The 25312-nt window shown below is 48.8% G+C and overlaps 2 protein-coding genes across 5 annotated transcripts in view; both read right to left on the minus strand.

Moving 5' to 3' along the window:
• The window catches only part of CD151 (CD151 molecule (Raph blood group)), a 56854-nt gene extending 42688 nt beyond the window's left edge, over positions 1–14166 (minus strand). Inside the window, exon 1 of the mRNA XM_075928238.1 lies at positions 13988–14166. The gene's annotated coding sequence lies outside the window, so the exon portion shown is untranslated. The remainder of the gene's footprint in view (positions 1–13987) is intronic.
• A 5764-nt stretch (positions 14167–19930) lies between these two features.
• On the minus strand, positions 19931–22660 carry LOC102453311 (late histone H2A.1-like). 4 transcript variants are annotated; one of them, XM_075926051.1, is made up of 2 exons: positions 22504–22660; positions 19931–20506 (listed from the first exon to the last, which is right to left on the minus strand). In XM_075926051.1, exon 2 carries the CDS (start codon positions 20492–20494, stop codon positions 20093–20095), a length of 402 nt encoding a protein of 133 aa, XP_075782166.1. In that variant the 5' UTR covers positions 20495–20506; positions 22504–22660; the 3' UTR covers positions 19931–20092. The 4 variants fall into 4 exon arrangements, with proteins under 4 accessions (XP_075782166.1, XP_075782169.1, XP_075782170.1 ...); XM_075926054.1 differs by having other exon boundaries at positions 22499–22560; XM_075926055.1 differs by lacking the exon at positions 22504–22660 and adding an exon at positions 22364–22448.
• Positions 22661–25312: the final 2652 nt, after the last annotated feature.

Here is a 25312-nt window from a genome sequence, read left to right on the forward strand (position 1 = left end):
AAATTAGTCCAAGGCAGGTGCTGTCAATGTGGACATGCTACCTCGACTTAGAACCCCAGGAAGCACCGGGGAGCAATTAGTTCAAATTACTCTGGGGAGACGTTATTTCAAAGTAGCAGCATCCACAAATGCTATTTCGAAATCACTATTTCAAAATTAGTGTTATTCCCTGAGAAAATCAGGAGTACAGATTTCATAATAAGTGGCCCATTATTTCAAAATAACAGGCTTGGTTGTGTGGACACTCCACTTATAAATTCATATTAAGAGGGGTTATTTTGAAATAAAACCTTAGTATAGACCAGGGCTAACTGGCTTGTCTAATATCACATAGGGGAGTAGGGAATTGAACACACAATCACAAGCTAATTCCTCAACCACTAAACCACCCTTCCTCTTTAAAGGGCGGGAGGACTAATGGAGTCAAGCTCCCCCTGCAGACTTCCCCCTATGCAGTTAGTATGTAAGCAAATGTAATTGCCAGCCAGGCAGTAGAGAGCACACAGCCCCTCAGAATGCTGCCAGCCAGCTGATTTGGGGTTTTGTTGTTTGACATGGCAGAGCAAACTGAGTCCTTTCTATTATTTCCCTCTCTCTGCAGTAAGAATATGCCACGTGAAAGTCTTGGTTCACCTCTGAATCCATAGCATGGATCACTCACTTGCTGCTAGTCCCAGTATTCACTTCTGCAAAGTGAGACAGTGCTTATGAAACAGTGAAGATGACATTTGATAAATGATACTCGAGTAACAAATCCCATAACTTCAGACACATGGTGCCATTTAATTCAGTCCTGATGCCAATTAACTCCACGGAGTTCATTTGAGAGAAGCTTGTTTCTCTCACCAACTGAAGTTGGTCCCAATAAAACATATTCCCTCACCCACCTTGTCTCTCTGATATCCTGGGACCAAACGGGATCCAACGACACTGTACATACGACATCCCTGGAAACAGCAGAGCAAGTAGCTCATCGCACATCCACAGGAAACTGAGCATCCAAAATACCTATGTATACAGCTGCGCATTGTGGGATTTTCCTCCTGAAGGTGCAGTGGGGTAAGGAGGATCAGCCAACCTGGTTACACAGAGACCATCAGCAGTTCTCCTTTACAGAGCTAAGCAGTGCCATGACTGGGATTACAGGATGACAGCCTCATGACAGCCACTGTTGCTGACGAGGATGGCATATGGTTACTGTTTCAGCATTAGCTATGTGGTACGGGAACATGGGTGGGCATGTTTAGAATCAACCATGTCCCTAACCAGCGACAAGCTCTTCTAAAAACGATCGCGTACATCAGCAGCGGGCAGCCTGCGGCCCATCGGGGTTCTACATCTGGCCAAGAGTCATTTTGTTCACCCCTTCTCACCGGTTGCCAGAGTCTGCTGGTTTTTGTTTGTGTAGCTTTTTTCTTACTGGGATTACAAAAGTTACACACACCTGAAAAGTTACACACACATGAAGGGAGAGGCATGCTTATTAGGGATATTCAAAGTGAAACAGTTCAATGGTTACATATGCCTTACGGCATGCTTACCTGGTATCCAGTTAACTAGAGGGCCCGGCCAATTGGAGCAGTCCCCCCTACCCATAGTGGCCCAGCTGGCAGGGTGCAGGCCAGAACAGCCTCCAGCATGGGGGGCCAAACAGTCCTACCTGTCTGCAACCACGACACGGCTGGGCCAGAGCAGCCCTATCACAGCAGCCTCAGCCCCAGCAGACATAGATCCAGCGGCCCTATCACAGCAGCCGTAGTGAACCCAGAATCTTGCCTGTAGTTCCAATAAGACCCCTCATTCTTGTTGCCCTGCCCCCCACCAACAGTTAACCAGTTAAGCTATATCATTTAACCGGTTAACTGTTTTGGTCTCTATTTACATCCCTAATGCTGACTGAACACATTGACTGTGAGAGCCGTGCACTCCCCTATGTCCAATCAAAGTGCTGCTACAGTTCAATGGGCACCCCCTGCAAATTCTAGGTACGCAAGCGCAGTTTGCAAAACTACCCTCTCCCTGGAGACCGTCTTGGTTACCACAATCTTGCAGCCCACTGAGATGAAGCAGGGCCACTCACGGAGTCCCTCACTAGCCTAGGTTGCCCATCACTGGCACAGACAGAGCCTTCATGAGCCAAGAGCTTTTTCACCTACTATTTCTGTGTTGCTCTGGTTTCCATTTCTCTAGGGGCTCCATTCTCTAGCTATTATTAAGGCTTTGAGTAGCTCTCTCTTTACCACAGTTGAGATCATTTATTAAAAGATCAAATATTGAGCCTTCTCAAGGGCAAATTAAATGATAGTGCATTTCCTGAAGCAAAACCAGTCAGTGGGAGTCCCTGTCTCTCCGCTACTGTAGCAACAACCATGTGTTAGTGCAGCAAACTCTGTACTGGGCTACCTCTAAAATAATCCTCCTTAGAACCAAAATTAACACCACCAGTTGCTAGAAATAAGTGTCCCTTCCCTCTCTTCCTCCCTCCCTCCCTCTTTTGCAGCAAACTTTAATGGATCCAGACAAACCGTTTACTCAGCTGTTTGCAGAGTAGCCTACAAACATCACAGGGAAGAATCAGCATGTGAATAAATAAAGGGAAGGCCTGGGATGTTTCAAGGCAATTACAGGCTGAGTGCCAGTGTTAGGAGGCTGGGGGGGGGGGGGGGGGAGAAGCACACTCAAACAAGCTCGAAGTCACCTTCCTCTGAAAGATGCCATACTCCCTTCTCTGCCCCCACTCATACACCACAGTCCCTATAGGAGCCAGTGACCGCTCCGTCCTTAAGGAACTGTCAACTTTCCACTTTGTGCTGCTTTAACTCTACGGATACATCCGTGTCATGGATGCACTTATATGCTTTGGACTTCGGTAAAGAGTGGACTCTGAATCCCTCTCAGCAAATCACTGCCCTTATTGAGCATTAACACACTGATCTGTTGTGGAGAGTTACACTGCATTCCAACACGGTGTTTCTTCGGCACGCTGATTACAGCGGGACTGGATTTCTGCAGCTAGCCAACATGGGGCTGGCCCTGTCCTTCCATCTCGTTACCCCAGAAATAATGAGCTAGCCGCATCACAAATCAAGTATAAAAGCAATTTGGGGTTCCCTCCCTCTATACCCCCCCCCCCGATATAGTTTAAGGCCAGAAGGAACCCTTAGATCATCTAGTCCAGTAGACCCCTAAACAATTTCATTTGTGGAACCCTAAATAATTTCAGCAAGAGGTCTGGGTCCCTTGGAAATCTTCAGTTCCAGGGACCACAGGTTGAAAACCACTGATCAAGTCTGCCCTCTTGTATGCCTGAAAACCAAATGATTTCACTTAGTCACTTTCTCTCTGGAGCCCAATAACCAGTTTGACTAAAACATAATCTTCCACATTGAGATTGGGAGAATCCAGCACATGCCTGGTATTTTGTTCCAACGGTTCCGCTCTTGCAGATGGCTCTGCCTTCTGCTACTGCTCATTAAAATCCAGCAGAGCTCAAACAGAAGATGCCAATATGACAATGGTCCAGGGTAACACTGGCTCACCGTCTGGTTCCCAGCTCCTCCCCATGGCATCAGTGGGTTTGGGGGAGACAAACAGAGCTGGGATTTTCAAATTCAGTCTTTAGAATCTCAGCACTAAAAATAGGATCTTTCTTGTCCTCCATTTTTAAGAGAAATAGCAAGAATTCAAGAGATATGTAGCCAACATGTTCAGAAGTGACTAGTGATTTTGGGGGTGGAGGGGGATGCTGCATTTTTGGGTGTTCAACATGCGATTATTTTAGAGGGTCTGTTCTTTGGAAGGCAGGTGTTCAGCTCTTTCTGAAAGTCAAGTCCTTTTAAGACAGCTTAAGTTGGACATCTGAAAAATGAGGCTCATGAAAACAAACAAAACAGACCACCAGTCTCTTCCACAAAGGTAGATTGAAATCTAAACTTCATCTGGCTACAAAGCTTCTGCAACCAACCCAGACTCTAATGATCTCAGCCCAGACACAGAGAAGGAAAGAATCTGAACAGGGAGGTACAAAGAACATGCATACAGACTGGCCCAAGGGGAGATGAATGGATAGAACTTTGCTGTGATATTAATAGCCATGGGCTGTGCGCTGACTCCCTTTGGCCATAGATGTTTAACCCTCTCAGGGCTTGTCCATATGGGACAATGTCACCAGTTGCACAGGTACAATTATACCGGTGCTGTTACACTGATAGAGTTACACCAGTGTAACTCCTAGTGCGGGCAATCCCACAGGTATGGCTAGTGGAGTGAAGCAGCTTTTGCTACATGTCACAGAACTTGCATCTGGGGGGTAAGTAGTGGGAGCACCACACCCTTCTCCAGCAGCAGCTTTCCTGTGGGTTGGCCAACGCTTGGCTCCCAGAGCAGCCACAGGCTCAAGGCAAAGCAGCCTAATGGTTTCTTCTCCCCAAACAGAGAAAGGGCCTTATCTACAATGTGAGTGTGGCCTGATTTCAGCCACCTGGAACAGCTGCACCCACACAAGTCCCTACAATAGACACGGGAAGCTGGGGGTTTGTGCTGGTGCAGCTGCCTCAGTGGTTCACAAATCCTCAGTGCAGACAAGACCAAAGGGTGGGAGAAGACACAAACAGATGTTACCCCCTAAGGGGATGAGGTTTCTAAACTCCTTTGCACACCTCCGTGTGGCCTTCCCGGAATTACAAGGTGGCTGGTCGACAATTTACTCTTGTGACCCACCATGCACCCCTTCAGTGGATGCAGCACAAAAAAGAAAAGAACACAAGAGTAACCAGATGGTCTTTGTCCCTACAACTCCTCCAATTCTCCATACAACACTGGGCTGGAAGCCGCCATGGCGACGCAGATGGTCTGTCACAAGTATATTGCATGACAACCCAAGCTGCCCAATCCCAGGGCGATGAGGAGGGGGGTGAGGATGTGTGACAGGTTCAGAACAGAAGACTATATAAAGTACTGTAAATTAGCGTATATAACCCGCAGGTTATACATGTTCTTACAAACTCCGCCCTCCCCTTCCCCTCCCCCCCCGTGGGGTATACATGTCCACGTCTTATATAAATTGATTTTTACTCCAAGAGCATTAGTTCCCCTAAGCGGCTCTGCTCAACCCCGTTAGAACTGGGTTAGCGCCGCTCAGGGGCGGCCCGTCCATATAGGCGAACTAGGCGGTCGCCTAGGGTGCCAAGTTAAATGGGGCACCAAATAGTGGCGCAATATCATTGAGGGGTTTGGAGGTGGGGGTGCCGATTGCATGGTCTGACAAGCATCCAGCTGCGCTCTCCATTCTCCCCACCCAGAGGGTGGTCCTGGGCACGAGCATGGCTCTCCTCCCACAGGCCAGCCGGCTCGCTGTCAGCGGGATGTCTCTGTGGGTTATACCCATGCACGGGTAATCTAATCATCTTTTTTTTCCCCACAGGAAAAACCGCAGGTAATACAAGAGTGCAGGTTATACACAGACGCGGGTTATATATGCTAAATCACGGTAGCCCTATTGGATTCCGGGAGGTGGGTGGGCATAAGCCCGCCCACAACTAAAGGACCTTCCCCCAACCTATGGGAAGGGTCCACGGAGCCCAGAATGCCAACTGGTGGCATGGAGGCTACAGAACCCAAAACACAGCCTTAGTCTAGGCTCTGTAGGCTGCATTTCAATGGCCCTTTGAGTTCATCCCTTCCTGCTCCAGAGCTTGATTTACAGCCACTGCGGTGGAACATGCAAATACAAAGCCAAATGCTTCCCCGTAGTTATGCAATTCAATTAAAAGACAGAGAACCAAAGTGGGAGAGAGAGAGAGAGGGTGGGAATCCCAAACAGGAGCTTGGGTTTTTTTTAAAGACAACACTGGCAGAGTGTTTGTGGCACCTCGGCCTACTACGCAATCAGTTCCCTCTACAGCACCTCCCGCATGCTGTGAAGTCTACGAGCACTGCCACTGCTCTGCCCCTGCACACACAGCTCCCTTGACATCCGGGGGGGGGGGGGGGGGGGGGAGGGAGAGGGGAGAGAGTTCAGGGGATGGTTCTCAGCAGATCCAGGGCACTGTGCAGACTTCTAGCCAAAATAAACAAACAAACAAACAAACAGAGGCAAAGTCCTATTGTGGGCCAGGGGGTCTGGAGTGCCAGTGCGGGCTCCCCAATGCTGGGGGGGGGGGGGGGGAAGAGAGGTGGGGGATAAGTCTCAGTGGCTGGATCCAAGCAAGCCAGGGGCTGCATCCAACCACAGGGACTGAGGTTCCCCACCCCTGCCTTACAGATTCCACTGAGGCTAATGCAAGACACAGAAATTCACAACCCATGAGTCACTCCCACAGCTCCTGGCACCTGAACTATGCTGCTTGCTGGACAGCATGTCCAAAATGCTGGCATGATTTTGTTTGCATCGCCTGGTTCTACCCAGCACGGAGAGTCTGCTGAAGTCTTTCTTCCACTGTATTTCTTCTGCCCTTGCATTCCCTTTAGTGGAGACAAAAGCACCTCATGTAACATAGCTCTGCATGCATGAAGGCCACAGAGTTTTAGGGTCATTAATCAGCCATGTTTAAAACACAACAACAACAAAACACACACACACACATCCACTCACCACACAATTTTTTAAAAGTCACCAGAAATTCCTTTCTTCAGCTCCTCCTGCTCCACTATTTTCAGTGCATCGGGTGTGGATAAAATGTACTAAATTGATAGTTTCTTAACATTTGAGCATGGTAACTGAGCTCAGAGAGCCACTGTGCTAGATGTTGTGTGTACACAGAGTAAGGGACAGTCCCTGCCCTGGAGAGCTTTCAATATGAATGGACAAGACAGGAATATCATTATCCTCATTTTCCAGACAAGAATCTGAGGCACAGAAGTTAAGTAACTCACCCAAGGTGACACAAGAAGTCAGTGGCAGAGACAGAAATTGAACCCAGATTTCCTGAGCCCCTGACTCACAGGTACAATATAAGCAACAGCGTCAGATTGCTTCTCCCAGCTTGCATCAATGTGATCAGCATGAGGAGAGATCACCCCAGCTTTAAGAAGGGTGGTCAGCCTCCTTGCTAATTGCTGAGTACCAATAAGGGATCCGATAATGCAACCTGGACTGGATCTGAACCAGAGGTCTAAAGACTTCAGAACTCAACATCAAGCCAGTCCCCCTTCTGCAGGTTTTTGTGTTGTACATTGAGATGGTTTGGTTCTGAATGAATCTCCCAGCAGCTTAAATCCTGACATTTACAGGGGGTCTTTTATTACAAACCTTTACCAGAAGCGAATTTTCAGAGAAGATGCTGATCAACCTATAAACAGCTCTGATCCTCTGCCACAGGAAAAGCATCCTAACTCTGCATAAAGAACCCCCGATTTCTGTGGCTCAGTATCATTCAGTGCAACCTAAACCAGGCTTCAGATACAGACAAGGAGCATGGCACTGCAATGTAGCAGAACTCTTAGTATAGCTGACTGACATACACCTCACTCGCCTTGCCCGTCTGCCAGACTCAGATTTTCAATACATTATTGATAAAGTTTCTAGTTCTTTTCTTCCCTGCCCACTCAGCTCCTGCAAAGACTCAGTTGGGCGGGGGTGCTGCAGATGTAATTTCAACCACATACATTTTCACAAAAGAGGTCGATGCTAGTGTGAGTCTTCCTGGCAACATCTCTTCCGATGCCCTTTTTTTCCTTCAGCACAAACTCTCTACACTCAAGCTTGTACTGTTTATCTGCCCCTTCCCCCCCCCCCGGGGGGGGGGGGGGGAGACATGAGAAAGGTTAAAAAAAAAATTTACACATCCAGGAGAGGAGGTGGAAAGAAACCAAAGGTAGATGTTTCCCTTTAACATTAGGCTCCAGCACCAGCTTACAAAGAAGCAGCATCAAATGCCAAGCAGCTGCTTTGTTCCCAGCTTTCAGCTCTGTTTGTTCCAACAGATCATAGATACTGTTGCCAAGACCAACCCACAGGTCTGGCTGGCACCCCCTCTGCTCCTGCACTTGCTGTATTTCTCATTCCCTTCTTAAGCCTGCTTATCTCTTCTCTGAGGCTGTGTCTAGACTACAAAGTGCTATCGGAAAAAGATACGCAAACTGCAACTTGCATATCTTTTTCCACTCTTCTTCTGAAAGAGGCTTTTCCGACAGTTGGCCCATCTACACTGAGCCAAATGTCGGGGGGAAAAAAGCCTCTTTCAGAACAACCCTTCTTCCTCATACAATGAGGTTTACAGGGATGCCGAAAAAAATGTGTCTGCTTTTCTGAATTTTTTTCTGGAAAAGCAGGCGTGTTCTTTGTCTGTAGTCTAGACATAGCCTCACTGTGCCCCTCCCCTCACATGCATCCCCCTCGGGATGGGAAAAACGACTCGGTGACTTGCTGCCAGTGCAATCTAGATTGGCAAAATTTGGTTAGGTGTGTATGTCCCTTTCATTAACACCTTGGCCTCCGTGGCCGAGGTGCAGCTGCCCACAACTGACAGTAGCATGGGTGGGTGCCTCAGGGACTCTGCTCTGTATTATTAGCCTCCAGAGACAAACCATCTTACCCCAGCACTGCCCTGCAGGATGAAAATTAATGGGCCAGTTGGTCTAGTATCCCATCTCCAATATCAGCCAGTATAGCTTCCGACTTTTCCTTTTCCTGGGAGTGCACCACCCCAAGGCCTCGCCTTCATTCTACCCGTACCCCCAAGGCCCTGCCTCCTGCCACTTCCTTCCACAGCTGACCCACTATTTCCCCTCCCCCACCACGGATGTTCCAGCCCCAGAGCCTATGCTGGACAGTACCAGTGGCATCAGAGGAAGATGCAAGAGTGGAATAACCTTAGCTCATGTGGGTAGTGGCTGGCGTGTGCCCTGAAGCAGAAGGCAACAGCTACATTTTATTATATGCCTCCAAGGCCCAACAGCTTTTTCAGTCACCTAAAGGGATTATTTCACCAAGGGCTGAAATGTAGCCATTTCTGGAGCAAAGCCCAGGAGCAACCTTGCACAACAGTTTACAGCAGAAAGGGAAGAATCCCATCACCTAAACCGGCAAGGGGAAGTACTGAGGACGGAGCTAGTCAAGTTGCCATGTGGCTGTGACACCTACGTGAAGACCCTGACTCTTGCATAAAGTACCACAAGGTTTTTAATAATCACAGCCTTGCTGCCATTCCTTTGCTGGGCAGTGATTCATTATGCAGCAGCCAGGACACGTGGTTAACACGACTGACTAACGTGAGGGGGTTTCGGTTATCAACGTGCTGAGATCATGAACATGCTGGTAGAGCAGGATACTGGCAGACTTTGGCACCAGGATGAAGCAGGAAATGAGAACTTACTGTCATGTATACTCTTAAGAGAGCCCTGACACTGGTAAATGGGGCTGGATATGACCTCCCTTATTGCTACATGGACTTATGACTGTATAGGCACCTCTGCTGAGGAACTTCATTCTCAGGCTGCAGTTTTCCATCCCCTTCTCTCCCTCGATCTACGTGAGTGAACCCCAGCTCTGGGCACCACGGGAGGGCATTTCCCCTAATAGAGAAGTTTGCAAGTCTCCATCCAGGATGGCCATGTACACACAGACACTAGCCTCCCAAAAGGGCATGGACAGGGGCAGAGGGAAAGCATGGCCATGCTGTAAAGTAGGAGTTGCTCCATTTATTAGGCTTGGTCAGAAATGGCCACACACATAAATCTGCAGGGAAACATTTTAACCTGCTTTGATATTCAATAACGGGTTTGAAAACAGCCTTTCCTTTGTAACCAATTTTTGTAGGAGACAGCTGAACTGGAATTCATTCGCAAATGCAACACTATCAGCTTAGGACTGAATAAGGATCTTAACTGGGTAACACATTACAAAGACAATTTCCCCTCTCTGGATATTCACATCTCCACATCAACTGCTGTGACTGATCCGCCTCCACCCTCACTTCATTAATACAAGCAACTTCTTCCTTGTATATACCCCTGCTTTCACTCCAATTCATCTGATGAAGTGGATGTTACCCATGAAAACTTATGTCCTAATAAATCTGTTACTCTCTAATGTAGGGATGTAAAATCCCGTTTAATTGGTTACCCAGTTAACCAATTAAAAGAGTGGTGGGGGCCACTTCAGCCTGCCGCTGGGCTGGAGTGGTCCCCTCTGCCTGTCAGAACTGTTCGTTTGCAGCAGGCACCAAAGGACTGGAGTAGCTCCTTGCCTGTGGCAGCTGCTCAAGCCCCCACCGGTTAATTGGTGATGTGTACGGGTTCTAGTTAAGGGTTAGGGTGATGCTTACCGGTTAAACTTTCACATCTCTACTCTAAGGTGCCATGGGACTCTTCTTTGGTTTTGCAGCTACAGATTAACACTGAGACTGTCCTAGAGCAAAAGTCATCACCACAGCTACTGTATTTGATCAGCAAGAACAGATAGGCCCAGTTCTCCCTGCACAGTCTCACGCTGCACTCTGAGTGAAAAAGACTGGTTTCATGAGACTGCAACACAACCACCCCCTGCCACCGCACAGGGCCTTTCTCTGAGTGCTTCCCCCTCTTATTTTCCATGATACTGATGTCAGAGATGTGCCCCGAGCTCAGCTCTAGAAAACAGTCATTGAGTTGTTCTCGCCGTAGCTCTAAGACTGACTTTGCAGCAGCGTTAGGCATGTTACTTCATGTGCCTCAGTTTCCTTATCCATAAAACTGAAACAATACTTCCCTAACTGGCAGGAACATCAGAAGGCTTACATGTTTGCAGAGTGCTTTGAGGATGGCAAGTGCCATACAAACGCTCAGCACAAGATGCCCACAAGATGGTTACTTTCATCCCCAAAAGCCTCCAGGGCAGGGTGCACTCAAGCCAATTTTCCTGTTAGGATGAGCTCCCTAATCAGTGCTCTGCTCCCTCTATACCAGATGCACAGAGATAAAACCACCTATTGGAGAAGCACTTATGAAACCCCTACTCACTGTCTGAGGAAACTCTCGATACCTAGGGAAAGGGACATCTTGCTGCCCACCCAGAAGCTGGCAAAGAGGGCTGGGGGATGCAACTGAACTCAGGAGAGCAGCAGTGAGAGAATGCAGAACTCAATAGAAAACGTCTCAAAACTTCTCTCAAAATTACTGCAGGGCTGCAAGACTCTTGTACCAAATCACGGGAGAGAGTGGGAAGTCTCTGGAATACTGATCTAAATAGGCACTTTTGGACTATTGCCTTTAAAGATGTAAAACACAGGAAGACATGGACTACTGGAGCCAGAACCGTAAAGCAGCCAGCTAGAGAACAGAAGCTGTTTAGCAAGCTGCCGCAAATAATGCACAACAGGTTCGGGTCAGGCAGTAAAGAGCATTGAAACCGCTGAGGGAAAATGTAGTGTAAGAGGGGCTTTATGGGTCAGAAGCTGCAGATCTCAAAAAGCAACTTATCTCTTCTGGTCACAGAGTTGTCTGTCATCACAGTTGGGCTCAGTAACATTCACTCCCAGAATAGAAACAAACAATTCCCTTTACTGCCGGAGGCACTAGGTTTGTTAATCATGTTTCTCCCAGTAGTGTCTAAAACTGCCACCCAACAATGCAGTCCCGTTGAGCTAGGCAATGTACAAACACAGATGTGACATTTGGCAGCCTGTGTTACCTAAAACACAGATTAAAGTCCAAGAAAACTTACTACCTTTGTTAGACCGAGTAACAGATCAGCCATGGAACACAAAGGTTGCACCTGTTTCTCCCTGAACTCCACTCTTCCTAGTGTATGACAAGAGGCAGGATCACAACAGCAGCATTACGGAAGCCCAAAGTAGGGATGTTAAAGGTTAACTGGTTACCTGGTAAGCATTAGGTTTACCGGAATGCTCATTGCATAACCAGTTTCACAATGAACCACAGCAGGCTGGAGCAGCCCTGGCTTAATCCAGCCTACTATGAGGGGAGGGTAGGCAGAGATGCGTCTACATCAGCTGTGGGGAGCCTGCCGGCATGGAGGTGGCTGTCAGTACCCCAGCTGCTCCGACTCAGCATAGCATCCCGGCCCCAGGAGCATCCTGACCCTGGCTGCATCCCAGTGGGACTCTGGTGTTCCAGCCACGTCCCAGTGATGTCCTGGCCTCAGCCACACAGAGCAGGCAGGTGATTTTCTGGCCCTGGCCAGCTCCAATTCTTACCAGTCTTGGCAGGCCTCAGGACCACTCCCCCCACCCCAGCCGTATCAGAGCAACGGACAGGCGGAGAAACCAGTTAAATGTTAAAATTTTAGCCATTTAGCCAGTTAACTATTTAAATTCTTTTTTACATCCCTAGGCCCAAAGGCAAACTAAGTGCTTGGGGTTGTAAAAACCCCTCTGGGACAGGTATGGTCTTCCTATCTTCACAGCAAACTAATACCCAGAAGCTGAGGTTTTAACTCAGAAGCGGCTTTTCCGAGCCTCTTCAGAACAACCATTTTTAGTGATGGGGGAAGACCTTTCTGTTCCATCTTCATGTTGAGTTAACCAACGGAGAGAACCTTTGGCCTGCATGTTAACGAGACTGTCACGCTAGAAGCCTCCATCAGAACCTAAACCATTGTAAACCCATCATGGACTGCAAAAACCACCCAGGGATCCCAAATGGCTGGCTTGTAGGAAATAACTTTTCAGCAAAATGGCTGCCACCTCGGAAACCTTTATCCAAACCCTTGATCCATAGGAAAGGCTAGCACTTTGTGAAACCCCAGGGCAAGAAAGCAGATGGGGTGAGGAGGAGAAGATAAGATAAGTGACAAGGTTTTTAATGGGGCATCCAGAGGATTTCTCTGTTAAATATGCTCCTCACTACCAACAAGCTGTTGCAAAGGGGTGGATTCATTCTCAAGGGTTTCTTTGATCACGACACCCTAATGGCGATCTAGCCTTTCCACTCGATGCCATGAAGCAAAGGCTGCTGGCGAATGCTCTGCATGTGGTGCTACAGTCACACAGCTCCAATCACTTTCAAACTGGGAGGCAGGGAAAACGGAGACGCAAAACAGCAACACATGGAGAACAACACTTGAGTGGATTTCCTAGTAAATGTGCTCTCTGGCCTGCCTCTCTCTCTCCCACCTTCCAAAGATTTCACCAATTAATATTTAACCCAAAAGGCCAAAACTTATTTATACAGAAGGGTAGCCTTGAACAAAGCAGATGGGGGGGGGGAGGAGAAGCTTTACTCAACAAAGTTAAGAGACTATCCAGAATCCTGTGCTATAAACAGCCTCTGCAGATTTCCTAGCATCAGAGGAAGTCATGTTACATAGTCCTGTTATAAGAAAGTGCAACAAACTTAATTGCAGAACCAGGACTCCCAGTGGGGAGGAGCAATGACTTGTGAACACAGCGCTCCAGCGGATCCCAGACAGCATATACCCTCTTGGACAAGCCCCTGAGTCGCTTTAAGCCTCAGACTGTACTAGATACACTGAAGGGGGAGAGTATTCTCACGGGCCATCTCGGCCGCATGGAAATTCGTGGCCTTCAAGCGGAGGCCAGGGCACTGCCCCAGGGAGCTGGGATTTGTTCCGCTCTTGGGGAGGGGGACACTCTCCTGTCACTGGCTGCTCCTTCCCAAAGTGCTGGAGGAGGGGGGGGGGGGGGGGGTGTAAAACGTTGTTTTTGCGCCGCCCCCCAGCTTGGGACCGTCCCGGTTTCAGGTGCAAATGGAAACCGCCCTGCAAGCAGGGAGCCCAGACACTTTGCGAGGCGAGGACTCTGCGGGAAGAGTTGAGCCGCCCTATGTAAACAAGGCGCATCTGGGGCGGCAAGGAAGCAGGCAGGGGAAGGCGCTGCTCTCCCCCCACCCCCGCTAGCCTAGGGGCCGCGCCCGGGAGCGTCCAGTCCCCAGCACCACCCGGCCGCCGGACGAGCAGGCTGCAGGCAGAGCGCTGCCTTTGTTCTCCCTGCTGCTGTTTCAGGTGCGCCGCGCTCCCCCTCCCCGCGTCCTGCTGTGACCATTGGGCGCTGCTGCCGGGCGGGCAGAGCCCCCGAGCGCCTCCCTTTACCTTCTCCCGGCGCGCCGAGCCCCACGCGACGGTAGCAGGCGAGCGAGTCCGCCCCTCCTGCGGCAGTGGAAACAGGCAGCGAGCCCTGCGCTCTGCAGCCGCGGCTACAGACCCCTCCCAGTGCCCGCTCCCGCAGCTGCTGCGCCACACGGTTTGAACCAGCGCGAAGCCGCCTCGCCGCTCACCCGGAGACGCCTAGCGGGCAAAGGGGCGCCCTGAGTAAACCGGAGAATTGGTCCAATAAACGCTATAACCTCCCCCGCCTGGGCCGCCTACAACACTGCCCGCAGCCCCGTGGCTCCCCAGACCGACAGCCCCACACCCTGGTTCTGTTTGGATTGGTTGAAACTGAGTCGGTTTGATTTTTTACTCAAGGAGAAAAGCCAAGGCCAGCTGGGCTCTGGAAGTTATGAGCCACTTAGAAAGCTCAAGAAAAATCAGGTGTACAATGAAATATTTGTTTTGGATTGTGTTGCGTACAGATGCATGTAGGTACTTACCTCCCCACACTTTCCTGCCACATTCCTCAGTGGCGCCTTTGGGCTCAGACTTAACTTTCCAAACATCTGGGGGAGAGGGAGAGATTGAAGGGGGCAGGACAAGATAAAGAGGGGGAACATTTAGGCCAGTGGCTTTCAAACTTCTGTCTCATGAACCAGTTGAAGAAAATTGTCAGTGCCCATCAGGGCTGGCTCGAGCCCTTTTGGCGCCCTTGGCCCAGGAGTGCGGCGCTGCCCCATGGCGCACGGCGCACGCGCGGGCCCACCTGTGTGGCACAGGCCTGCCCCCCTAGGGTGCGCAGGCCTGCCCCCGGACGCACGGCGCATGCGCATGCCCGCTACGGCTGCTGGCGCACAGCCCGGGGCCTGCCCCCAGGCCGCACGAGCTGCCCAGCCCGGCCCTGCCTTGCGCGTGCGCTGGGCCGTGCAGGGACCTGCAGCCATGGGGGGAAGGGTGCTACGGGAGCCAGGCGCGCGCAACACCTGATGGCAGCTGTAAGGGATGCCATGTGCCCCTTACAGCTGCCATCAGGCACCCGTCATCGGTTGGCGCCCCGGGCAGCTGCCCAGCTCACCCATGCCTCCGTCGGGCCCTGGTGCCCATCACCCACCACAATTACTTCTTTTGACTAGAGTGCAGGCTCTAGGGCAGGGCTGAAGGATGCAGGAGGGGGCTCTGGACTTGGACAAGGGCTTAATTCTGGTGGATTCCATGCAGCGGTCATGCTAAGGCAGGTTTCCTGCCTGTCCTGGCATGATGGTATGCACTGTGCCCTGGAAGTGGCCAGCAGCAGGTCCAGCTCCTAGGTGGAGGTGTGCAAGGGGCTCTATGCCCTGCTCCCCATCCCCACTTGATTTCTTTGACTCCTGTGCCCAAACTGTTCCTGGCCGCAACGTGGTCCTCAGTGCTGGGAGAGGCAGGAAGCCTGCCTTAGTCTACCTCCTCTGGTTACCTTACAGCAAAATGACCCAGGGCTTGGTATTCCACCACCCAGTATGACCCATAGTTTGAAAACCACTGATTTAGGCTGAGATTTTTAACACAAACTGCCATCAATGGGCATCACCCTATTCAGCATTTCAGAAGAGTTTCTGAACCCTGATAAAAACCCATATGCTCCTATGTGCAGGAGCTTAAAAAGTCATGAGCCTGAGGACCCTAAAATTGATGGGTATTTTTTGTGGTTTTAAAAGACAACTGTGTTTATCTGTTCACTAACCTCCTTCCCACCACCACTTGGATGAGACAAGAACAGAGCTGCCAAGTCTCCCAAAGATTACAGAGAAATAATTTTTACAATGCTAGTTACCTCTATCTTCCACAGTAGCTGTGCTTCTCCAAGGGATTGTCACTCCCCACACATTTTTGGGTCAGGAGGTCCTGCTGTAATTACCCCCTTCTCAGGCTAATGGCCAACAACTTCCTGTATGTTATTGTGCTATTTGATGTTTTTCTTAAAGCCCCAACTCCTGGAATCATAGGATTCCATGAGACTCTCACCTTTCATTTAGAAATAAATAGAGGTAATCTTCTAGCTTTCTTGGTTACTCAGAAAACCTTGAAGAGTTAATGCAAGTGTGCCCTAAAGGCTAAACACCAGAAGACCAAGCAAGCAAAATACAATTTCATGATTTTTAAGAGGCATGCCTGGTTTTGGGGGGAGCTAAAGAATGATTTTGGAATGCTTGAGCGGGGGTGTCATACACACAAGTTACAGCACCATCCCCCTTTGCATCACATGGCAAAATAGTGCCCAGCCAGAGGTTGTGCCCTTCTAGAGGCTCCAGCAGGAAATATACTTTTTTGTTTGAGACACATTCACTAATGAGATTTCTACATGGCAGACTAGAAGCCATGTCAGACTGGTAGGTTGCCTCATCCCTCCATTATTTTCCCATACGGGTTAGCCTAAATATCTCAGAATTAGGATATGCCTCTATATAAGGAACTGGAACAAAGGAAAACTCTTGTCCAACTCAGGAAGCAATAGTAAATGACAAGGAATCCTGTGGCACCTCATAGACTAACAGATTTCTTGGAGTATAAGCTTTCGTGGGATATGACCCACTTAGATGCATGTAGTGGAATCTTTGTGGGTCTTATCCCACAAAAGCTTATGCTCCAATAAATCTGTTAGTCTATGAGGTGCCACAGGACTCCTCGTCACTTTTGCAGATTCAGACTAACACCACTACCCCGCTGAAATTAGTAAATGAGAGGACTAGATGTGCCACACTTTCAAGGCTCATATTCTTTTGTTTGTAGAGGAGTGTGGGGGGAGGGGAAGGGGGATTTCTTTGCAGCTATATCTATGGGGCAGCCCCCTCATACATAAATATTCACCTCAATCAAAACAGAGGCACCCTCTTCCCAGTAAAGAGGAGAATAAGTTCATATTACAGTTGACCTGAGGTTATGAGAAAGGGGCTATAAAATGGAAGAAAGAGGTGATGACGAGGAAGGAAGAGGCAGATTTTAAGTATGTGTGGCAGGTGTTAGAGAGAAAACTGCTCTTAGAGTGTGTTGGGGAAGGGGAGCTGAAGCAGAGCACCTTGTCCTCTTCCTGGCTTCAGGGAGCCAGCTTCCACACCCACCCACCCCTTTTCCTGAATCAGGGAGAGTCCCCTTCCTGTTCAGCCTATTGGAATCAGTGTGTATGGGGCAAGAGGAAAAGAACCTCTCTCTGCTTGATCTGTACTCTGTTGGAAGGAGAGCAAGGGATGGGGCAAGAGTATAGAGACGGCAAAGTGCACTCTGGGAGGGTGTTTGAGTGTAGAGCCGGAGCAGAAGTGACCATGAAATGGAGAAGGGGAGTGTGCATGGGTGGTGGGTGAAGGTAAAGGCTCAGGGAGGCAAGCCCTCCCCTGCCCCCACACTCCCACCCCTTCTGCCCAGGCCCTCCCCCCTCAGTATCAGAGGAAGATGAGGCTCCACACAGACAGAGGCTCCTGGAGCACAGGGAGAGAAGAGGACATGCAGCCCCAGTAGGCAGAGTGTGGGTGGGGCCAGGCTGGTGGTTAGGGAAGGCAGTGCCTTCCTCCACCTAACATACCTGCCACCCATGAAAGAGTGGCTATCCTCGGCCCAGCTGGAAAAAGAGGAGCATGTTGATGTTTCAGTGCCTGGGTAGGGTCAGATCTCCTCCTGTTTGGGGACAACAATGGGTACAGCAGACTGAACAGGTAGTAGCAATACACCTGCACATACTTGGGACAAGCTCCAGTGAGGAGTCAACCTACAGCCTCACACCAGACTCCTAAGGCAGTGGCCAGATGGTTCATTTTACAACATTTGCCTCATTCTGGGTCAATTGAGGCATTCCTCTCCCCTAGGTTTGGGGGAGCCTTGCTCAGGGCTCATTTCTGGCACTAGCAGATGGGGAAAGACCACCCACTCTTCTCACATGAAGGCATTTCCGTCCTCTGCGTGCCTTGCGGCAGGAGGGGCCCTCTCCCCACCCTTCTGCTGTAGCATTGTGGAAATAACTATTTTCAGCAAGAGCGTCCCTTTCTCCAGACCCTATTATTGGTTGTATTATGTAGCATCTGAAGGCTCCATTGACATTAGGGCCCTGTTGTATAATGCACTCATCCAAGAATAATCCCCATTCATAGGGGAAGAACTAAGGTGGAGATTAAAGTCCAGAGCCTTGAGGGAGGGAGGAGCCTACACACCGTTGAGGATTGGGCCTAAATGACTTGTTCAAGATAACAGTGAAGTCTGTGTCAGAGTTAGGACTGAAGCCAGATCTCCTGTTGCTAAGGCACTACTAGACCAGATCAAAGGGATCATTTTTCCTCTCAATCATATAGGTTGCCAGGTGTCTGGTTTTCTACCAAACAGTCCAGTATTTGCACCCTCTGTCTGGTAGAAAAATTCAGAAGATACCAGACATGTGCAATGTCCAGTATTTTCTGAATTTCTGGCAGAGCGCCAGAGGGAAGCATGGTGGGAGCAGGGGAGTGACTGGGAGGCGGGGCCATGATTGGCACTGGGAGCCCTGTGGTTGCATGCAAAAGGCAGGCACTCCCCCTGCCCAGCTTCTGCATGCTACCAGAGGCTCCCAGTGCCAGTCGCGGCCCCACCTCCCAGCTGGGAGCCTCTGGTTGTGAACTGTCGGGTTGGAGGAAGGTTACTAGTGGAGTTCCTCAGCGATCAGTTTTGGGGCCAATTTTATTTAATCTTTTTATTACTGATCTTGGCACCACAAGTGGAAGTGTCCTAATAAAATTTGCAGATGACACAAAGGTGGGAGCTATTGCCAATTCAGAAAAGTATCGGGATATCATACAGGAAGATCTGGATGATCTTGTAAATTGGAGTGATAGCAGTAGGATGAAATTTAATAGTGAGAAGTGTAAGGTTATGCATTTAGGGATTAACAACAAGAATTTTAGTTATAAGCTGGGGACACATCAGTTGGAAGTAACGGAGGAGGAGAAGGACCTCGGAGTCCTGGTTGACTATAGAAGGACTATGAGCCGCCATTGTGACATGGCTGTGAAAAAGGCTAATATAGCCTTGGGATGTATTAGGCGAGGTATTTCCAGTAGGGATAAGGAGGTGTTAGTGCCATTATACAAGGCATTGGTGAGACCCCATTTGGAATACTGTGTGCAGTTCTGGTCTCCATGTTAAAGAAGGATGAATTCAAACTTGAACAGGTACAAAGAAGGGCCACTAGGATGATCCGAGGAATGGAAAACCTGTCTTATAAAAGGAGACTCAAGGAGCTTGGCTTGTTTACCTTAACCAAAAGAAGGCTGAAGGGGGACATGATTGCACTTTAATATATTAGAGGGATTATTTAAGCTTAATACCAATGTGGACACAAGAACAAATGGATATAAGCTGGCTAGTAGGAAGTTTAGACTTGAGATTAGATGAAGGTTTCTAACCATTAGAGTGAAGTTCTGGAATGGCCTTCCAAGGGAAGAAGTGGGGGCAAAAGATCTATCTGGCTTCAAGATTAAACTAGATGGGTTTATGAAGGGGATGGTTTGATGAGAACATGATCTTGGTAACTAATTGACCATTCATTATCAGTGGGAATAGGTCAATGGAGGGATGATAGGAGTTACTATAGAGAACTTTCTGGGTGTCTGGCTGATGAGTCTTGCCCACATGCTCAGGGTTTAGCTGATTGGCAATCTACCCTGGAGGAAAATTCCTTCCTGACCCCAAATATGGCAGAGGCCCTGGAGGTTTTTCACCTTCCTCTGTAGCATGGGGTACAGATCACAGCTAGAGGATTCTCTGCATCTTGGGGGGGTCTTCAAAGTATTTGAAGGCTTCAATATCTGAGATATAGGTGAGAGGATTATTCTGGGAGGGGTGGGTGAGATTCTGTGGCCTGCACTGTGTAGTGGGTCAGACTAGATGATCATAATGGTCCCTTCTGACCTTAAAGTCTGAGTCTAAAACAAAATCATAAGAGCCAGGTAGTCCAATAAATCTGTATTTCATACAAAGCACGTACAAACCACCAGTGTGAATAAATACCCTTTAGCAGCAATACACAAACCAAATGAAGCCTCGAGCACAGAAATCCAGTCTTTGAGAGCCAGGTCCCACTTCTCCTTACAAGGCTCAGCAGGAAGGGAACTAGCAGGGGGCTGCTCTCTTTCCACGCGCAGGCTTCTTGTTGGTTTTTTGGGTCAGAAGCAGCTTCTCAATCCGGGGCAGGACACCTCCTTGCGGAATAGTCACATGGTTGACCAGCTTGTTCAGTTCATCATCACTCTTAATGCCCAGCAGGATGTGCCTTGGCACGATGCGGTGGGATCTCTTTGCCTGAGTCACGTACCCGGCTGCCTCCAGCACTTCGGCAGTCAGGTACTCTAGCACGGAGGCCAAATAGACGGCAGCACTGGGGCTTATTCTCATTGCAAAGTGCCCCTTCTTCAGGTACCGGTAGACACGGCTCACAGGGAACTGCAAGCCGGCCCTCTTTGACTGGGATCTCAAAGGCCAGGACTTCGCCTTCTTCTTGCTGTGTCCAGACATTCTGTCAATAGGCTAGAAGAACAATGATCAGTCACCCAAAGTTGCATTGACACAGGAGGCTGGGAGTGCACATCTTAAGCCACACAGAAGCCCCTGTAAGAACGAACCAGCTTCCCAACACACTTAGTGACAAAATGACTGGCCACAGGACAATATAGCAGCATAGTTACAATTACATTCCACCTTGGAAATGAGGAAGAGGGTGTACAGAATGGTACCCATTCCATGTATCTGGTGTACTAGAGGAGAGCCTAGGTCAAGGCAGGCAGGACATTAGAAGGCAATGGTCCTCGACAGTTTTCATTAGAGCAGTTCTGGTGTCCAAAGCTGGCTCCTGTACGTGAAGGAACAAGTATTGCTGTTCCTTGCAGAAGAGAGCTGCCCCTCCCTCCTATTCCCAGCACCATTGACCTTCAGAGGAACCCAACTAGGTTGTGAAGTTTGTACCTTGAGGGCCTTTCCCTCTGCTGGAAACAGTCCCATGTGACTAAGGGAACAGGGGTAATTGGCAGGGACAACAAAGCTGAGGAGTTAGGCTCTTCCTGTAGAGGATCTGTCTTATTCCCTCCCCCACAAGCCAATCCCTTCCCACCCCACATCCATACTAGCCAGACACGTCATATGTAGGTCTATTCAGACACAAAGCGCTTGGCTAGTTGTGGTCAGAACCTTGCAGAGCTCTTTACTCACCCACCTGGGAAGGGAGGCTTTTCCATTACAGCAGATGGGCTGAGAAGGGGTTCGTTCCCCAGTCCCTTCCCTCTTTCTTTGTCAATAGCCACTGCTGTGGGGAGGGGCAGATGCCTCAATGGCTGCAGGTGCCACACCCAGCAGGAGCAACATGGAACCACAATACAGTTTAGTTGTGGCACCCGGCGGTGTCAGGCTCTTGGCACCGCCTGGGGACAAAGCTCCAAAGCAATGCCTGGGGCTCTTACTTGGGAGACATTAGGCCTCACTAAGCAGCTGTTTGGTGGGGCACCATTCCACAGTGTTCAGAATCATGATCTCACCCTGCACCTTGGAATGTGGAAGCCTCCAGGGCCTTGTTGATAAGGTTCCCCAGTAGGTCCCAATCTATGGAGAGGCTGTGTCACTACAGCAGATGCCTTTTTTGGGATCCAGGGTCCACGGACCCACAAAAGAGGCAGTCAGAGGCTACACATGAAAAACCCCTCGCTGATGTGTGGTGCCCAGCTGAGAAACCTAAAGGCACTCCCTCCCCCATTCCTCTTGCACACTAGCGCCTAGTAGGGCACCATCTAGTAGACAGCATGCTTCAGCCCCATGGTAGGACAGCAGGGGGGCTAGAGTACCAGCACAGACTCCCCAATGCAGGGGAGACTTTGAGCTGCAGAGGCTGGATTCAGGCAAGCCAGGAGCCGTATCTGGCCCCCAGACCTTAGGTTCTCTACCGCTGTTCCAGGGCAAAGATAGAGAAGGTTTTTGTGTGTTGGAGTGACTGTAAACAGCTAGGTTAAGCCAGGGAGCACGCCCACTGTGAACATTTCAGATGCGTATGGATTTGACCATACACTGACCAGTCCTAAGCAGCACCCAGAATTACCGTGGCCCAGCTATGAGAGTCATTGCACACACAGAGACCTCACCCAGTCCAGAGAGAATTAACTGAAGGCAAGAAAGAACCAGGCCACTTATTTAAACACTCAGGATAAAAGCACAAGGCTTAACTGTAGACATAGCACAAGATAGCAAGACCACAGCAGCTTCTCTCCAGCCACCCTACATACTTTGGTTCTCAGCACTAGTGTAGAGGTGCAGCTCCATCTGACCCAGCAGCTCCATGCTAGCAGCAGGAGACAGCCATAGCCCAACTCAGAGTTTAGAGAAGGATGCTATTATACCTACCCCTTTTGGCAGCAAAGATTAGAGCAATAGCTTTCCCCTTTCCTTTATGTCCTTCCTTTTGCTTATTAAATCCTCCCTCTCCCCAGAAAACACAATCCCTTCATGCAAAAGGACTAAAGACAAGAATAAACCAACCTCACCTCTCAAGTCTTCACAACATTTCCTCCCAACAGCCTATTGTTTGAGTCAACGCATTTTTCAGATGACAGCTTCCAGCTGGTCCTTTTTAACTTTCTCCATCTTAACTGCCTCATTACCTTCACTGCCATTATACAGTACTTAGCTCTAGGGCCAGCACCTGGATTACTCACTTCCCATCCCCCAACCCCAGAATAGGTAAGGGCAGATAGTAAGTAAAGTGAAAAACCCAGGCTGAGCTGATTAATCTGTCGATTGGGAAAGTAGAAGTTACTGTTATTTATTATCATTTTGGTTTGCTGTCAAACTATGAGAAGGTATCTAGTGGGTCTATTCTGGGTGTGGTATTATTCAATATTTTCACTAAGGACTTGGATAATGGGTTAGAGAGTAGGTTTATAAAATATGCAGATAATAGCAAGCTGGGAGGTATTGCAAGAATTTAGGAGGGTAGGATTAGAATTCCAAATGACCCTTGGCAAATTGGATAATTTGTCTGAAACCAGCAAGATAAAATTCAATAAAGGCAAGTCCAACGTACAATGCCTATAAAGGAAGATTCAAATGTACACATAAAAAATGGGGGAATAACTGGCTGGATGGTAGAGCATTGCCAAGAAGAATCTAGGGGTTAAGTGCATCACAAACTGAATATGAGCTAACAATATGATGTCCTGGCAAAAAGCTAATGTCCTCCTAGGGCAGTGGTTCTCAAAGTGTGTCTGCAACCATCCTGCAAGGTGGGCCACTGGCGGGGAGCTCGCCTCCTCCCCCCACAGCAGGGAGCCTGCACAGGGAGCCCCTGTGAGGTTGAAACACCAGCACGGGATGCCTGCTATGCAGGCGGGTGGAACTCTGAGCCTCACGGGCCTGATCTGGCTCACTAAGGGAGGAAGCAGCTCTATGCACTACCACTCTCCCTAGTTTGGGGAATGGCAGTGCAGGAAACTGCTTGCCTGGAGGCTTTCCCTGCTGCTCCCATTGGCCAGAATCACAGAGTGTATGGAGCTAGGAAAGCACCCCATATCTGTTATGCCTAGACCCTGCAACTCCATTGCTCTCACACATACACCTTGCTCCTGCACCCTCCCTTCTGCCCAGACCTCACACCCCTACCTGCACCCCACCCGCCTGCCTGGACCCCCAGCCTGCTCCTGCACCCCTCCTCCCACCCAGACCTTGCACCTCACCCCCTCCTGCATCCCACCTCCTACCCAGACTCTGCCCTCTCCCACACACTGAACTCCCAATAAATAAAGACATTGTTGAAACCTTTTGTTTTGGACAGAAATTAATATTTTACTTTATTTAAAATGAAGTTTGGTAAACTAACACGAGCAAGTTAACGTGCTTAATCTGTTCAATTATTTTGATTAACAATATTTCCTCTCTTACTGGTTACATACACCCCCTTATGTAATAGCTGCGAATTTGCACGGTTATGCTCCAGTAGCCTAATAGGTTTGTATGGAGTAGAGTGGGCTGTCGGCCAAAAAGTTCAAGATCCACTGTTCTAGGCTGTCTGATTGGGAGTGTTGGATCTAAAACACAGGTAATTGTCTGGCTATACTCAGCAGTGTTGATGCCTCATCTTAAGAAAGATGTGGATGTCTGGAGTGAGTCCAGAGGAGAGCGACAAATGTGATCAAAGGTTTAAAAAACCTGATATATGAGGAAAGGGGGAAAAAACCTGGACATGCTGAGTCTTCAGAAAAGAAGAGCAAGAGGGGACATCTTGAGGTCTCTTCTAGTCCTACATTCCTATGTTTCTATGTACATAACTTAATTCACATGGCTAGCTCTATTCACTTCAGAGAAACTAATAACACGAAGGCAGGTACTCAAGGGTTTGCACAAATGGGAGTTTAGATTTAAGCTGCTTTGGGCAGGATTATGTTTTAAGTGCTCCTCCCACTTAACAGCACTCTCAATAATTCTGTTGACTTTTGAGAGAACTGAATCTACTACCACAGGGCCTCTCAAGAGATCTTGGGTCTGATGCTCCACTCCACTTACTCCCTGGGAAGAGTGGGGGGAGGTGGGGGAGTAGAATGTTGCCATGTCAGAATGATATATGGTGACACTCACTGTTGCCCAGGTGGAAATGCCAGATGCAGGTGTTGGGGCATCAAGGCCCAGGGGACAGTATTTGCATTTGTGTAGTGAATACAGCCTTTTATTGCCCATCATTTCCCAACCTGGGGTTCCTTAGTGTGCATCCCTCACACACCATTTTTATCAGTGGAAGAGAACAAAATATCCCAAATCTTTGAGATGCTGAGGATCTATTTCCCATGAGAAAGTTCTAGTTTTAAATTTTAAAATGGGGGCCTTTTCTTCACCCCTGGTTTGGATGCTGACAGGATCATGATATTATTAATTATTAGCTCAGAAACTGAAAGAATCCAAACACTCTTAAATTCCCTTTGTCAATGTACAAAATTTTGTATGGCCTTGTCTATTCGTTAGAGTGACTGTATTTTCTCCTCATGCTTCTGCCTATTATTGCATACACAGCTGCACTCATAGAAGAGCCAACATATATTTCCCAGCCTTCAAGAGAAAGTGTTTTTGGTGCTATGATCCAAAAATATCTTATAGATTGTGTACAAAGGTCCCTCCCTTGCCAGGAAAATGCAGCGATTTGTCTCACTCAAAATCAGGCTCATCCCCATTTTCTGACATTTGCGCTGCAGCTTCCAGTAACACTTGCAACAACGGGATGGTAGAAAAACTTCTGTTGAATCATCTTTGAGGAAAAATCTATTTTTTTATATTGAAACTAGAAGTTTTGTGTAAAGTGTCTGCTTC

The sequence above is a fragment of the Pelodiscus sinensis genome, chromosome 4 (assembly GCF_049634645.1).
Source record: "Pelodiscus sinensis isolate JC-2024 chromosome 4, ASM4963464v1, whole genome shotgun sequence".
In the NCBI taxonomy this organism is placed as follows: domain Eukaryota; kingdom Metazoa; phylum Chordata; order Testudines; family Trionychidae; genus Pelodiscus; species Pelodiscus sinensis.